At 35.1% G+C, this 16,332-nt stretch overlaps 1 protein-coding gene across 3 annotated transcripts in view; it reads left to right on the top strand.

Annotated features, from left to right (window-relative positions):
* LOC106879448 (acetyl-CoA carboxylase) overlaps positions 1-16,332 on the top strand; it is a 124,700-nt gene that overhangs the window by 78,067 nt on the left and 30,301 nt on the right. For 2 of the 3 annotated variants that reach the window (XM_014929008.3, XM_014929024.3), the window contains 6 exons: positions 841-855; positions 10,994-11,128; positions 13,304-13,409; positions 13,556-13,669; positions 15,019-15,075; positions 15,769-15,810. In XM_014929008.3, the coding sequence (XP_014784494.1) occupies positions 841-855; positions 10,994-11,128; positions 13,304-13,409; positions 13,556-13,669; positions 15,019-15,075; positions 15,769-15,810 (469 nt within the window). The remainder of the gene's footprint in view (positions 1-840; positions 856-10,993; positions 11,129-13,303; positions 13,410-13,555; positions 13,670-15,018; positions 15,076-15,768; positions 15,811-16,332) is intronic. The other variant, XM_014929017.3, reaches the window with a different exon arrangement.

Genomic DNA, 16,332 nt, shown 5'->3' with positions numbered 1-16,332 from the left:
AATTGTTTGATGTTACAAATATTGATTTTCTACATGATTGTCAAATAAACTCAGCATTTAATTTGATTTAATTTAAGCTTCTCTTCACATTTTCTAATGTCATTTCTAGTCCTGTAGCTGCCAAGTGTCTATTATATGGAGTAATCCTCTGTCAGTCTGTCTTTAAGTACTGTTTTGTGGATGTGGTCATTGTATGCTGTTGTTACTGTTGTCATCTTTCTGGTCCAGCTATAAGCTTCATCAGTTCATTTTCTTCTACCTCTATTGAAGCAAGGCTACTGAATATCTCAATATTGTTCCTGCATGTTGATCTACTATTTATTTTTGTTCGTAAAATCTTTGATTTCTCTTTAACAAACTTGATACAAGCTGTTATTAGTCCTCTTTGCTAACTCATGTATCTCGTATATTAAATCTGTACTGCTGATAATAGTGGAACAAAGGAGATCCACATTCCAGGTAGTGCAGAAAGTGCTCTAGCCATTATCTGTATAACATAGACACAATATTTCTTATAATTTTAACTAATTTAGGATCATTATTTAATTCTCCTATCATATTATTTTGTTTTAATATTATCATGTTTTGGTTGGTTAAAAAAAAAAGAAAGAAAAGTCATTATGATGGAAATATTTAATGAAACTTCTAATATAAAACAAAACCCATTGCTGTTTTAGATGTCTTCAGTTCCCAGTACCAAACTTATGACTCAAAATTAAAATATGAAGCCAATATATTTTCAGCCATATTAACATTTTCATCATTAATTGTGATTTATGTATATATATTTTATTTTATTTGTTTTCTTTTTTTTTTTTGTTTGATCCTATTGACTTTCAGGTTGACTCATCCTGGGTAAGTGATTTCCTCTGCTTCCCTCATCTATCCTATTGCTTTAGCTTTGATATATTTGAAAGAGCAGACCAGTGCATTTACTCACATGAAAGGCTGTCCTTAATGAAATTATAAATTTCTTTGTTGTCTAGTTGTATATTGATACAAAAGGGAGAGAGATCTAAAGGAGATAAGGGTAAAAGGATAAGAAAATTATTTTCACTTAATACTTTTATATGTTAATTGCTGTTGTAGAAGTCCTAGAAAAATGTTAGTCAAATTAAGAAATCTAATAGGACAACAGTGACAGAAACTGTAGAATTCCAGACTCAGTGTTTTGTTATGTCTCTTACATTCTTAGTTCAAATTCTGCTGAAATCAACTTAACTTTCCATTCCTCTGCAGTTGATAAATTAAGTACCAGGGGTATATTTAGATTAATTCAATAACTATACCTGTTTTTATTGTAGATTTTTGGTTGACAATTTGAGAAGCAACATTGAGAGATGAAATTTTTAAAAATGAATTAAAAGTATAAGTTAATTTGTTCTTAAGTCTTATGTCTTTCAGTAGAGATATTTTGTGGAAAAGTTTTACTTTAAGAATAATTCTGATAATGAAAAAGAGAAAGAGAGAGAGAGAGAGAGAAATAAATGCTATTTTTGTTATTCTATTTCTCAGAAAGGATAAGCCTTTAACTTTTGCACGGGATAATTCTTCATCATATTCTCTTACGCATGCTTGGTTTTCAAAATATATTTCTCTTACCTAACTCTGCATCCTGTATGGTCTTTAACAAACTGGTTCTTGATTTCACACTTGGCTACAGTCTTCTTTTCTATTCAGTGCTACATTAGGTTTAAAAAGAAAAAAAAAAAAAATTACTTAGCCCTCTGTTACTAAAAAAGAATTATATGTCTATAAAATGCCTATGAAATGTTAGTTATTTCCATTCTAACTGGATTTATACTAGAGAGATCAGCCAAGTTAAATCTTTTCTTCTGAACACTTTCAAGTTCAGACTGTTTAATAGCACGCAGTAATTTCTCTACAACAAAATTTCTTAAAAATATATTTTCTTTTCTAGCACACATGATGTCTCTTCTTTCACTTCTGTGCATTCACATCACCATGTTTTGTAAGAATAGTTGCGTTTTAAGTAATAAAGTGGTGACAAATATGAACTTGAATGGTTTATTCTCTGATGTGGTTGAATTATATTTTCTGGTTTGATTTGTTGAATTAGTTTAATGATGAGTTTTGTATTTCTTATCTGTTTGGGTTTTTGGTTAGTGTTGTTAAGATGCAAAAAGAAGCTTCACATAAAACTTAGGAGTTCTGATAAACATGAGGAAGATACTAATTATATGTTCACTTAATGACTTATTCAACCAGTCTAGTTGAATAAACCATCATGTGAAAGCTAAAGTTGCCATCAAAATAAATTATAATGTTTAACTTTGTTTTTCATATTGAATCGTTCCTTCAGTAAACATTCTGTTGTTATTCTTAACCTTGCTTTAAAATAATAACCTTACGTTAACATTTATCTTTATGTATTTCATTTACGTTACTACAAATACATCAGAGCTTTAAACATCTGTCACATTTATTAAATGACCTCATTGTAGACAGTAAAATAGAGATTGAATAAAAGTTGATCCCACTTTGAATAATTAAAATGTGCGATACACTTTCTAAGTCCCTCTTTCATTTTTTGTTCTTGTGGCAATTCATCAAATTGGATATATTGTTGCCTAATTGTATTTTGATGTGTTAGCAAATATTTTTGCCTAAATATCATTATGCTATCAATGGCCAGTTGCTATGACAACCATACTACATATGTCAGCATAGAAAAATAGATGTAGAATGAGGATGACAACAATACATGTATATGCAAACACAAATGCATCTTTCTGAGATATCTTATTTCAGATTTAAAGTGTCAGCGAATGGGGAAGTTCTATTTTTGCTGAAATTGAACAATTGTATAAATGAAGTAATTTAATTTGAGAACATCAGCTACATTTCGCATTATGATACTATCATTTTATCATCCCTACATAATCCACAAAACGTATCCATGTGTGTGTGTATGTTAGAAAAGGTCTTTCTGTTCATATGCCAAGCCAGCCTGTGGAGTGTATGCAGAAATAAATGCTGTGATGTTTTCCAAGACTAGTCTAAGCTTAAGTACCCTATCATACACTCTGACTACTTCATTCACTTTATCTATCCTAGTGGTTCTCAACTAGGGTCCATATGGCCCTTGAGGGTTCATATACGAGGGGTTTGGGTCCACATAACAAAATAGTAAATTGGGGATCTACATTAGTATTTTATAGGCCCCTGAAAAAATTTTGCTTTAGGTGTATTTATTGATATGTGTTGCAAGAATCAGTTAGGTTCCTTTCTCTAACATTTTACATAGTTCTACTTACACAAGTTAATTTGTGAAAAACAAAATAGGAATTTTGAAAGATGTTTCTATTAAAACTAGTTTTTAAACATTGAATGGCCAAGGGGTCCACAAGAATAAAATAGTAATCAAAGGGGTCCATAAATAAAAAGTTGTTGCGAACTCCTGATCTATCCATTTCTCTCACAAATCCTTGATGACACCATCCACCCCGTCACTGCTACCTACTCAGAACTCTGTTCCTTGCCTTTGAGGCGTTGTAACAATAGCAATGGAGAAGCTCATTCTTATCATCATGTTTTTCAAATAGATTTATTGCAACTTAGGTATTATTTCAAAATGCATTTTGGCATCCTGCTCTGTGTGCATAATCATATCATTTCTGAATAGTTATTGTTGTGATTTACATTATAATTGTTTGTCTCATAATGTATTAATATATTTACACATACATGCACGTATTGATATAGTAATGTAATCTAATGCATTTACAGTGATACTATTTCTATATCTATAGTTTGAAGTTTGTATTTAGTATTTCATTTCTACATTTAACTACTGTTTTCTCCTCCTGTTCTAATTTAAATGCAGGTCACTGCATTTTGTTTCTAAATGATTCTTTCATATTTAATTTTTCATCTCCCTCAGAGTATCAGGTATATGTGTAGCCAACTTTTCTCCCTAAGGCATCATATTTGCATTAAAATAAAAAAAACCCAGTTTTTCTTACCATTATATTTAATTCCTGCTTTCTACGAACCTTGTTCTTCTTGATGTAGCCCTGCTAACCTCACACTTTCTGTCCTTCAACCTCTAACATCTTTGGCATGAAACTCTGTTTCCATTTCTCACTAACTGTCGTCTCTGTCTTAAACATTGTCCTAACCCTCACCTGTTTTCATTCATTTTTCATCCACTGTTGTAGATGTTGAATAACTTCCTTCTTGAGAAGATTTATGTTCTGGTGGTACCTGATCAAATGTTATTGATCTAGTATTTACAATATACCCTGGTTCAATCTACTCAAGTATTACTATAATAATATAGATTTAATCAAAAGATTAAATGTGGTACTTAAAATGTTTGAGGCACCAGAATTTGGTAGGATAAAAACCAAAAACAAAATCAAGAGATTTGGTGAATAAAATTTGAAGATAAGCAACAAAAATTCAATAGGTTATAGCAGTATGTACGTTTCGTACAAGCTCCATTTATTCATGTAGTGAGAACACAACAGAATGTACAATGAAAATGTACTCCTCAGCTGCATAATGGAATTTCATTTTAGAAAGTTATTTTGAAGATGTTTGCAAAAAACAAGAGTAAGAGAAGAAAACATACCATCTCGACTATGCTGCTGTTCCACAAGTATTACTATATACATTGTTAGTCAATGGTTGGCACGAGGGGATGCAGAGCTTCCCTACATGTCAACATATAGGCTGTTGCCCTTGTATTTCTCTTTAGAATATTCAAAGATGATCTAAAGCTTATGTGGCCACAGAAAAGACTGGCAAAGTGGGCTTATTGTATGACAGCCTCTGTTTTTCTAGGATTATTAGAGGTAGTTGGTGTAGAGCTTGGGGTCAGGTAAAACAGGTAAAAATGGTTTGTATGTATAATTTTCTGGATTTCTGGATAAAATGTGTGTGGCAATTATTTTATGATAGTATTTTTTGAAATCTGAAATGTTGCTGATAATGTTGGGGGCATATGAACAGTGTATAAATAATCTGAGAGATATATATCGGTGAAGAAGAATCAGGTATAGTATACAAGAGAGAAGGTCGCATTAATATGGGCATGTGAGATGTTTAGGGGATGACTGCTGGACTAGGGAGAGCCGATGTAGATGGTGGTGGTGGTGGTGGGGGGGGGGATGAAAGAAGAATTGTGATGAAGTGGTAAAGACTGGACTGAAGATGCGGCATTTTGCAGAGCAGACAACAAAAGACCATACTGATTAGTGATGATCTGTCCACCCACAGCAAAACACACCCTGGTATGAGGGTAATATTTAGAGTACATTATTTACATTTGACGGATATTTGTCCTCATCTTGTATGTTGTTAACACGTTTCGGCTGATATACCCTCCGGCCTTCATCAGGTGTCTTGGGGAAATTTCGAACCTGGGTTCTCATTCCTAAGGTATTTTTTGTTGTTGTTGCTGTTACTGTTACTGTTGCTGTTGCTGTTGTTGTTGTTGTTGTTGTCACTCCCTGGAATCGAACTCGGAATCTTGGGGTTAGTAGCCCCTGCTCTTAACCACTACACCATATGCCCCGGCATATGGCATAGTGGTTAAGAGTAAGGGTGACTAACTCCAAGATTCCAAGTTCAATTCCAGGCAGTGACCTGAATAATAATAATAACACCGAAAAATACCTTAGGAATGAGAACCCAGGTTGGTTCTAAATTTCCCCAAGACACCTGATGAAGCCTGGAGGGTATATCAGCCTTATGTTAACAACAAACAAGATGAGGACAAATATCTGTTAAATGTAAATAATGTACATAATTCCTCATCTTTTAAATATAGAACTGTCATATTTAGAGGCTGAAATATTTTGTACCTGGCAAAGCCTAATATTAGCTACCCTCTTTACTTTGCATCATTCATCCCCATATTGTTCACCCTCTCTCCTTGTTTGTCTCTTTATCACTCATAACTCTCCATCTCTCCACTACTTGTGTTGACATCATCCTCATCACTCCAACTCCTTTGTCCTTCACTAGGCCTGTGTATATGACACAGCATCAGACCACCCTCAACTCCCTACCCAATATACCATCTCCCTCTTCCTCTCCCTCTCTGCTTGGCCACTTCTGGTACCACCTGTCATTTACCTTTACATCTGTCTCATCACTCCTGTTAACCTTTGTCCACTTCTGCTACTGTCAATCACCCTGCTCCATCTGACTCCTCCTCCAATAACCCCTGCCTTTGCATTATACTCTTGGTTCTTTTATCTACCCTTTCTGGTCTATCTGATGTCCTTGTTGTCTCTTCTCTTCCCATCTTCACTCACTATCACAAATGTACACACCCTAAGGTTATTGAGTACTTCTCCTCAATTATACTCTTGCCCCACTCCCACCTCTCAGCCATTGTTTCTGGTCTTTCTATTGCTATTGCTCCCTCTCCCATTCCCTTCCTTTTCCCACATGGCTTGGATTACTAAGTGTTCTCTATATTTACTGCGTATTCTTGAGTTGGTGGAATCATGCTGGACAAAATACTTAGCAGTATTCCTTCTGGCTTTACATTCTGAGTTCAAATACTACCGAGGTCAACTTTCACTTTCATCCTTTTTGGGTCCATTAAGTAAGTACTAGTTGAATACTGGGATTGGTGTAATTGACTAACCCATTTCCCCTCAACATTTTAGGCCTTGTGCTTATAGTAGAAAAGATACCTATTGCAAAAACGTGTGCATAATTTAATAATTAGTATTTAGTCATAGAATTATTGCAAATATCTAGATTTGGAAAGCTATCTAATACCTGATATTATCATCTGTACACAAATACATGTATCAATTTATTATTGAATAAATATTTATAGTTTATTCACAACCTATCACCTTTCAACATGATTCACTGTTGTCTCACCTTCCTAGATGATATCTGTCCCCTGTGCATCCTTATTTTGTTTTGACTTTGCTCCATTTTGTAGCCTATATTACCACCTTGTACCACCTCCTTTCCCAGCATGCACCTTCCATTCAGATGTTATTTCTTACATGTTCTGTTATCTTTGTTGTACCTGTCAGCGGGTGGTGGTGGTGGTGGAGGTGATGGGACATTGATACTCTGCTGATGAACTCATCTCTTAGCATTCTTTCACTTTAACCAGGTTCTTGTAGCCATGTTCAAGCTCCTGCATATTCACAAGCCATCTTTTATTTAGTTTCATCTCATAAGTTTCATAGTATTGGGTTGGTGCATAATTATTGCGATTTTTTTTTTTTCAACAAATTTTATTCAACAAAAACAATAACAATATTTAACAAAAACATCTTTGAACGACGGTCTGACCATCTGCTAAGCAAATGGGAAGCAGTAATTGAAGTAGATGGTGAATATGCTCCAGAATAATCATTTAAAGATGTTTTTGTTGCATGTTGTTATTGTTTTTGTTGAAAAAAGAGCCACAATAATTATGAACCAACCCAATAATATTGTCACATGTTGTTTATAACTGAATTGACTTACAAAGAACAAGGAAGACTATTCTTTATACTTGTTTCAGTCACTGGACTGCAGCCTTGCTGGGCTCTATCTTGAAGGGGTTTTAGTTGGAGAATTTGACCCCAGTTTCTCTTTTTGAAGTCCAGTCATTATTCTATTGGTCTCTTTCTACTGACATCAGTTGCTGAGGGACAAACACAGCCACAAAGGCATTGATGTGTATGTGCAAGTGTGTGTGGACGCACACACACATGTGCAGTGCAGGCATGGCTGTGTGGTAAGAAACTTGTTTCCCAACCACATAGTTCCAGGATCAGTCCTACTGTGTGACACCTTGAGTAAGTGTCTTCTCTTATAACTTCGGGCTGACCAAAGCCTTGTGAGTGGATTTGGTTGACGGAAACTGAAAGAAGCATGTCGTATATATATATATATATATATATATATAGGCACAGGTGTGGCTGTGTGGTAAGTAACATGCTTACCAACCACATGGTCCTGGGTTCAGTTCCACTGTGTGGCACCTTGGGCAAATGTCTTCTACTTTAGCCTCGGGCTGACCAAAGCCTTGTGAGTGGATTTGGTAGAGGGAAACTGGAAGAAGCCCGTCTTATATATACATACATATATATATTAATAAATTTCAGGGTGGTAAAATATTATTTAGAAATTTTTTACCACCGTGGCCTAGCGTGTAGAAAAACTAGTCAATAGACTATATATTATTCATTATATATACAGTGTACATTTAAACACATAAGAGATGGCCATAATTGGACATCTAAACCGCTAGAAGGAGTAGTTAAAATCCTTTTCATTCCCTTTCGAAATTACCCCTAATTGTGGTTTGGATTTTAGCTACTCCCTCTAGTGGTTTAGATGTCCGATTATGGCCATCTCTTATGTGTTTAAATGTACACTGTATATATATATATATATATATATATATATATGTATGCATACATGTGTGTGTATATATTTGTGTGTCTGTGTTTGTCCCCCCAACATTGCTTGACAAACGATGCTGGTGTGTTTAGGTCTCCATAACTTAGCGGTTCGGCAGAAGAGACCAATAGAATAAGTACTAGGTTTACAAAGAATAAGTCCTGGGATCGATTTGCTTGACTAAAGGCGGTGCTCCAGCATGGCTGCAGTCAGATGACTGAAACAAGTAAAAAAATATATATATCCTGGTGCCATATAAAATGGTCCCCAAGACACCCTGTTGAGTGATTGGTGTTAGGAAGAGCATCCAGCTATAGAAACCATGTCAAAACAGAAAATGGAGCCTGGTGCAATGATTGGCCTGGCCAGCTCCTGTCAAACTGTCCAAACCATGCCAGCATGGAAAACAGATGTTAAATAATCTTTTCTACTCTAGGCACAAGGCCTGAAATTTAGTGGGAGGGGGCCAGTCGATTAGATCGGCCCAGTACCCAACTGGTACTTAATTTATTGACCCCGAAAGGATGAAAGGAAAAGTCGACCTCGGCGCAATTTGAACTCAGAGCATAAAAACAGACAAAATACTGCTAAGCATTTCACCCAATATGCTAACGTTTCTACCAGCATGCCGCCTTACAGGCGTTAAATAATGATAATGATATATATATATATATATATATATCATTATCATTATTTAACGCCTGTAAGGCGGCATGCTGGTAGAAACGTTCATCATCATCGTTTAACGTCCGCTTTCCATGCTAGCATGGGTTGGACGATTTGACTGAGGACTGGTGAAACCGGATGGCAACACCAGGCTCCAGTCTGATTTGGCAGAGTTTCTACAGCTGGATGCCCTTCCTAATGCCAACCACTCAGAGAGTGTAGTGGGTGCTTTTACGTGTCACCCGCACGAAAACGGCCACGCTCGAAATGGTGTCTTTTATGTGCCACCCGCACAAGCCAGTCCAGGGGCACTGGCAACGATCTCGCTCGAAAATCCTACGGGAGCCAGTCAGGCGGTACTGGCAACGGCCACGCTCAAAATGGTGCATCTCATGTGCCACCCGCACAAGAACCAGTCCAGGGGCACTGGTAACGATCTTACTTGGCTTGCCGGGTCTTCTCACGCACAGCCCATTTCCAATATATATATATATATATATATATATATATATATATATATATATATACACATACCCACACACATACATACATATGTATGTATATATATATATATATATATATATATATATGATTTAATTATGAGGATTCTCAAGGTATAACAACTTGTATGATACCAGAAATGGTTAAGTATGATCACATAGAACTCAAAGTGAAATAAAACAACATTGAAGTGTTAGCTGGATACTGTTGATAATGCAAGTACTAAATCCAAATTATAACCCTAGATTCAGTTCACTAGTGGGTCCTTGGTGAGGCTTAGATATAAAAATGCCATTTGTGATTACTTATATTCCAGCAGGTGGACAAATTGAAATGAACTGTCTGGCCACTTAAAATAAAGAACCCAAAAATAAGTCTGAAAGTGAAGAAACATTTAATCCATAAGCATTAGTTTGGCTAAATATATTTTCTTTCATCTATGGCTCTTGAGGAACTCGTTGCTAAACAAAATGTATTGTACTGTTATTAATTCATACTGAATATATGAAAGTTGACATTTATAACAATCCTATAAGAAAATTACAAGACATTTCAAGGTGGCGAGCTGGCAGAATCATTAGTGCTACTGGCAAAATGCTTGGCAGCATTTTGTTCATCTTTACACTCTGAGTTTAAATACCACTGGGGTCAACTTTACCTTGAAACTGCTGGCCTTGTGCCAAAATTTGAAACTGATATTACTAGATGTGTCATCTCCTGACCTAGAAGTTATATTTAGTTTGAGGTGGGGGAAGAGTGATGTTCTTGATGTTTCCAGAATATTCCTAAGTTGATGGTAAAGAGGCACAGTGCTTGGTAATCTTCATGAATTTTTGAAAGTCGGTTATTTGCATGTATGTGTAAGAGTAAACTTAAATAAGGCAGGGGTTTCAGATGGCTTCAGTTATAGGGATTCAGAATTTGGCAAAGTGCTTAGGACAGAGTTGAGAGGTATGAAGTCCATTCAGGACGACAGGAAGAGGTGTGAGAGATGGTATTTAGGCATTAAGTTTAGGGAAGCAGTGTCTTATGTTGCTATTGGTAATACAGATAGAAAGAAGATGAAGTACATTTGGTTCTGAAGTTTAACAAGGAAGATGATGTAGTGTCTTTGACTTCACTGATGAATTTAATAAGTAGTGCTGTGCTTGATTGATAGGTTGGCAAAATATTTTGTTTTTCTCTTCTTTTATTTGAAGCAATAAAACACAAACTATCAGCCAATGTGAGTTAAATATTATTAGAAGGCTCTACAAATGTATGTAACATATAGCAATATCTTAATTACCATCATTGACAGTATCTGTTTTAAAAATATGGCTTTTTCATTGAAACACTATAAAGGATCAACCTGTTGGAGAATGCTAGTTGGTGTTCTTGTGTTGACGAGTGTTCTAATGGATTTTCTTCTTTATATATTTTTCTTTTCCAGATTGATGGTAATGCGGTTTGATGGCAGCATAACAAAAGATGATATAAAACAGCAATGGGATCATAATGAGTCTTCCATGCTCACTGAGAGGATGGGTATTGTTGCTGCTTTCTCATCATTTGCAGAACTCAGAGAGTAAGTAACTAAATGAAGTTTACTACTAGCTTCATCTGAGTGATAATACATACATCAATGGGTTGAAAGAAATATCTAATGAGTTACCTATTTTATTCCTTTTATCTTATTAACTTAGTATACTATTTGGGCAACAATATTCTGTTGCCCTAACAAAGTTGGTAACAATGTACTGTTGCCCTAACAAGGCTGGCTGAAAGGGATTTTTCAGGAATGGTTTGTTAATATCACTTGCTATATATACATACATTACACTTTACACACTTCAAATACAAGGGTGTATGAAGCACTTATGTTTTTGTATGACTAAACGTACAAGTGTGCATGCACACACAACACACATGCACAAAACAATCTTGTGTACAGTTTGATGAATTGGAAGCTATTTTTTTTTATATTCTGGATACTTATTATTAAAAGGTGCAATCCCCAAGGACTGACACTATATCATCGACTACTTCAAAGGTAAAAGTGATGTATTGGAGACAAGCAATTGTGATCTCAAACTGATAAACAAAGCTTTGAAAGTAGTTGAGAGAGTTAAAAGTTTGTACAGGTTAGAGTTACAGTTTAGGTTTGTATCAGAACATGAAACCACAAAATCCATATTTCAGTTGAGAGCTGCAGGAGACTCTTAATACAGAATAAATCACTTTGCTTTGAATTTGTTGACCTGGAAAATAGCTTTTAACCAGGTTTCTTCTGTAGGCTGGTGGGCTCTTACAAAACAGTCAGATGAATGGCATATTTAAGATATGTATTAATTGTGGAACTGTGGTTTTGGGTTTATTGTTAAGAGGATTATTGTAATTTATGTCAGTGACACAATTATGTTTGAGAATGTAACAACCACTGTAATCTTTATATATACACCTTACCAATAAGATTAACATATGAATGAATGGGCCATTTTTGTTTTCAAGTATATAGTAAGTGCTACTGATAAAGTTGATGATCAGAATTTCATTATCAAAAGTAATTTTAATGGTTATGTTAATCCACTTGAATGAATATAATATATATCTGAAAGGTTATCGCTGGAAAAATGTATGGAACTTATTTGATGCCAATTGTTCTAACATCTGCAGCACAAACTTCAGAAAATAGGGCAGTCAATCAAAAGATTTTGAATTAGATTGGCTTTATTGTGTCCAAGAAAATGCATAAGCAAATGGTTATAAACTCAGAATTTATTAGTTGTCAGTAATATCTCATTCTGTTTTAGGCTAGTGGGTCGTAGATTTAGATTAAAAACATTAGGAACAGCTAGGATAAATACAGTGGAGAAAGTTGCTATTATGTATGATATGCTACAAGTGTCTCTAGTAAAGGCTTTTATGTTTCATAGAAAACTCATAAAATGTAAAGGATAGCTGTGTCTCTGTAATAGATGTAACTTTGTAGACTATGTATTGAATGAGACATTGCCACTGAAATGTTTGCCCGACATATCTAATTGATCTGTTCTTATTGTCATCGCCCTTGGTAGCTTTTTATTTTTCTGATTACAATTGCCAACTTTTTGCGGTTATTAATCTTTAACCCTTTTGTTACCATATTTCTGTTGAAACACACTGCTTTTGTTTCAGTTAATTTTCAAAATAATGAATAATTTAGTAAAATGACTTAGTCGTTTTTAAGATAGTGTTTGAAACATAAATTAACATGTCTGAGAGAAGGTTTTTAATTTAAATCACTTTAAAACAGGAAATTTGTATTATAGAATTGGGGCAATCTCAAGCAGGTTGGTATCAAAAGGGTTAAAAAAAGTATTTTTTTTTGTTTTAAATATTGGAATATTTAAGGCAGTGAGCTGGCAGAATCATTAGCATGCCAGACAAAATGCTTAGTGGCATGTTGTCTGTCTTTACGTTCTGAGTTCAAATTCTGCCTCAGTCAGCTTTGCCTTTTATTCTTCTGAGATCGATAAAATAAGTACCAGTTGAGCACTGGAGTTACTGGCCTGGTGCCAAAATTTGAAACCAATATGAAACCATTTAATGTTATTCTTATTGTAGAAGTAAATTATTTTATAGTAACAATAAATAATTTATAATTCTATAAAAATTGTTCTTGCAAAGTGAATTCACTCAGTTCTTGTTAAGGGAACAAATTATTGGGATGTAATTCTGGTTTCCCATTCTCATTGATTTTTTTATAATTTGTTTGTTTTAGATATTTTGATGAATTAATGCTGAGGTTTTCTGATGAAGATGCATCTGAAATTCCTTTAATACAGAAGACTTTACAATCAGGAATGGAAGATGCTGTTTCTATACAAGTTAGTAGTAATTTTAGTTATGCAATCCTTTTTTAATAGTAATATTTTGTTTTGCAATTCTATTCTAACTCATCATGTTTGCTCGATTATTTGGTTGTTGTGTGTTCTAAATGAACAGTAAATGAATTTTCTTTTATCCCATATAGAGTACATCTGACATTGATGAGCCTATTAATATTATCAATGTGTCTATCAAATATTCTGAGAAACTGGATGATGAAACTTTGGCTCAAACATTTCAAGAGTTCTGTAAAGAGAAGGTTGGTGGTTCTTATTGTAATATGAAGGATTTTTCAAAAACTTTGGTATAAAACATCTATGTTATAGCTGGAGAAATAAATTTAAAAAAAGTGTAGTGTTGTGGTGTTTTTATGTCTTTTAAAGCATTCAAAATGTAAGTAACTGGTTCAGTTGGGAATTGAAATGTCAATAATTTAGTCCGCAAAAATTTTGATCTTGCACTAAAGTACCTGACTCTTCAAATAACGAAGAATTTCTTCAAATAAATACAAAACCAATATTTTTATCATAGGAAAAAATTAACCCCACCCAATCTTCACAGATTTTGTCTACCTCTCCTCTCCTATTTCCTCTATCTCTTGCCCTCTCCCCAACTTCTCAACTGCTCTGTCCCTAATCACTTCTACTTGCCTTGTACCTTGAGGTGCCACCTGTATACACCTTCACTGCTATCTATCTCTTTGGAGAAACTACTAATTCATTCTCACTCTCTCCCATAAATGTGAGTAGTCATGTGCCTCTGAAACAAAATCCCACTCTGTCCCAATCCCTTCTCTCATACCTTAACCCCATCTAGCATAAGGGTGCCTCCTGTCTCTCCTTGGATTTTGTAAACTTATGATATGCATGGCAACCTCACTAGTGTCTGAGGCATGGAAAAAAGCACCCAAGATACACTGTAAAGTGGTTGGCATTAAGAAGGACACCAATCCATAGAAACCATACCAAAGCAGACACTGGAGCACAGTGCAGTGTTTGTACCCGTTGGATCCTGTCACACCGTCCAACCCATGCTAGCATGGAACATGAACATTAAATGATAATGATGATGATGATGATAATTATCTATTATATTATGGGCACATTATTTTATTAAACCAAATGGTCATTGTATTTATCATCATCATCATTTTAATGTCCACTTTTTCCATGCCTGCATAGTAGGACAAAATTTTATTCAGGTAGATCTTCTACAGCTAGATGCCTTTCCTGCTGGCAGCTCCTACCTGTTTCCAAGTGTTGTAGTATTTCCACATGCCCAAACATATTGCAGAGAGAGAGAGAGAGAGAAAGACACACACACACACACACACACAGCATATACTATCAGGCTCAGCTGCTGATATTGGGGGTTGCATTCTATGCTTTGACCCAAGCATAGAATGGGGCTTGCCTCTTTGAGCTGGGAAATGAATGGAATGCCTGGTGTGTGTCTTGTTGTGGCTACCCACTCCTAAAAAAATGGGGAATAGGCCTGGGTATATAAAAAAAAATGCTGTGTAAATAATTAGTTTAATATACTAGCAGTTATATATATCTTTTTAAATGAACTAAAATTTATTTTTATACATTTCTTTTCTTATTTCAGGAGAAAATATTAAGTGAAAAGGGCATACGCAGAATAACTTTCTTGGTTCTGTTTAAGGTAAACCAAATTACATTTCCTCTCTTTAATTTATTAAATAAAATGAAATATCCTGTTGTTAACTGTTGTCAGAATGTTTAGTTTTTATTAGAAGTGTATCTATTCAGCTTGGTTTTTCTCTAGTAGATTAATGTTGTCTTTATGTTGAGTATGTAGCTTGAGCTTGTGTTGACACACTGTAAGTGGGGTAGGGTTGGGGGTCTGGTAAAAGAGATAAATGCTGGAGCATCTTTTATCTGTTTTAAACTACTGCCATGCTGGGGCACTGCCTTGAAGAATTTTTTGTCAAATGAATTGACCCCAGTACTTATTTTTACCTTAAGCCTGGTAGTTACTGTATTGATCTCTTTTTACCGAACTGCTAAGTTACAGGGACTTAAACAAAGCAACATTAGTTGTTGAGCAGTGGTGGTGGGGGCAAACACAGACACAAACACACATGCATGCACATACACATTCACACACACATATGATGGGCTTGTTTTAGTTTCCATCTGTCAAATCCATTCACAAGGCTTTGGGTCAGGCGCTATAGTAGAAGTCATGTGCTTGAGGTGCCATGCACACACATTATGTGGAACATAACTTTCAACCATATCTAATTCTTCATAAATATTTGAATAAACTGAATAGGAAACCCAGGAAGAAATAGTTGAGATTTATAATGAGTTTATTTATGTTTTACAATTTCAGCGGGAATTTCCTCAATTCTTCACTTTCCGTGCCCGTTTTGGGGTAAGTTGTTCTATTTTCTATTTTAATATTTACATAATGAAATTATCATTTGTGTTTATGAATACAACACAGTATTATTGTAAATTTTGTTGACATCAGAAATTTGGATTGCTGTGGTCCGTTGATAGAATGCCTGTCATATTTACAGGAAATGTGGGTTCAAGTCTCACTGACAACCTTCAACTTTTCTGTCCAAAGGGTTTTTAAACTTGATATATAGATGCTGTTATTTATAGCTTTATGAAGGAGGTGAGTTGGCAGAATTGTTAGCACACTGGGCAAAATGCTCAGTGGCATTTTGTTCGTCCTTACATTCTGAGTTCAACTTCCACTGAGGTCGACTTTGCCTTTCATCCTTGGAGGGGGGGGGGCGATGAAATAAGTACCAGTTATGCACTGAGGTTGATGTAATTGACTTGCTCCCTTCCCCAAAATTTCAGGCCTCGTGCCTATAGTAGAAAGGATTATTTATAGCTTTATCTGCTTCAAGATCCACTGGTCTAAAAAGCAAAAATGAAGAAA

The sequence above is a fragment of the Octopus bimaculoides genome, chromosome 2 (assembly GCF_046866305.1).
Source record: "Octopus bimaculoides isolate indiv1 chromosome 2, ASM4686630v1, whole genome shotgun sequence".
NCBI classification, from domain to species: domain Eukaryota; kingdom Metazoa; phylum Mollusca; class Cephalopoda; order Octopoda; family Octopodidae; genus Octopus; species Octopus bimaculoides.
This window is presented reverse-complemented; position numbering and strand designations above follow the sequence as displayed.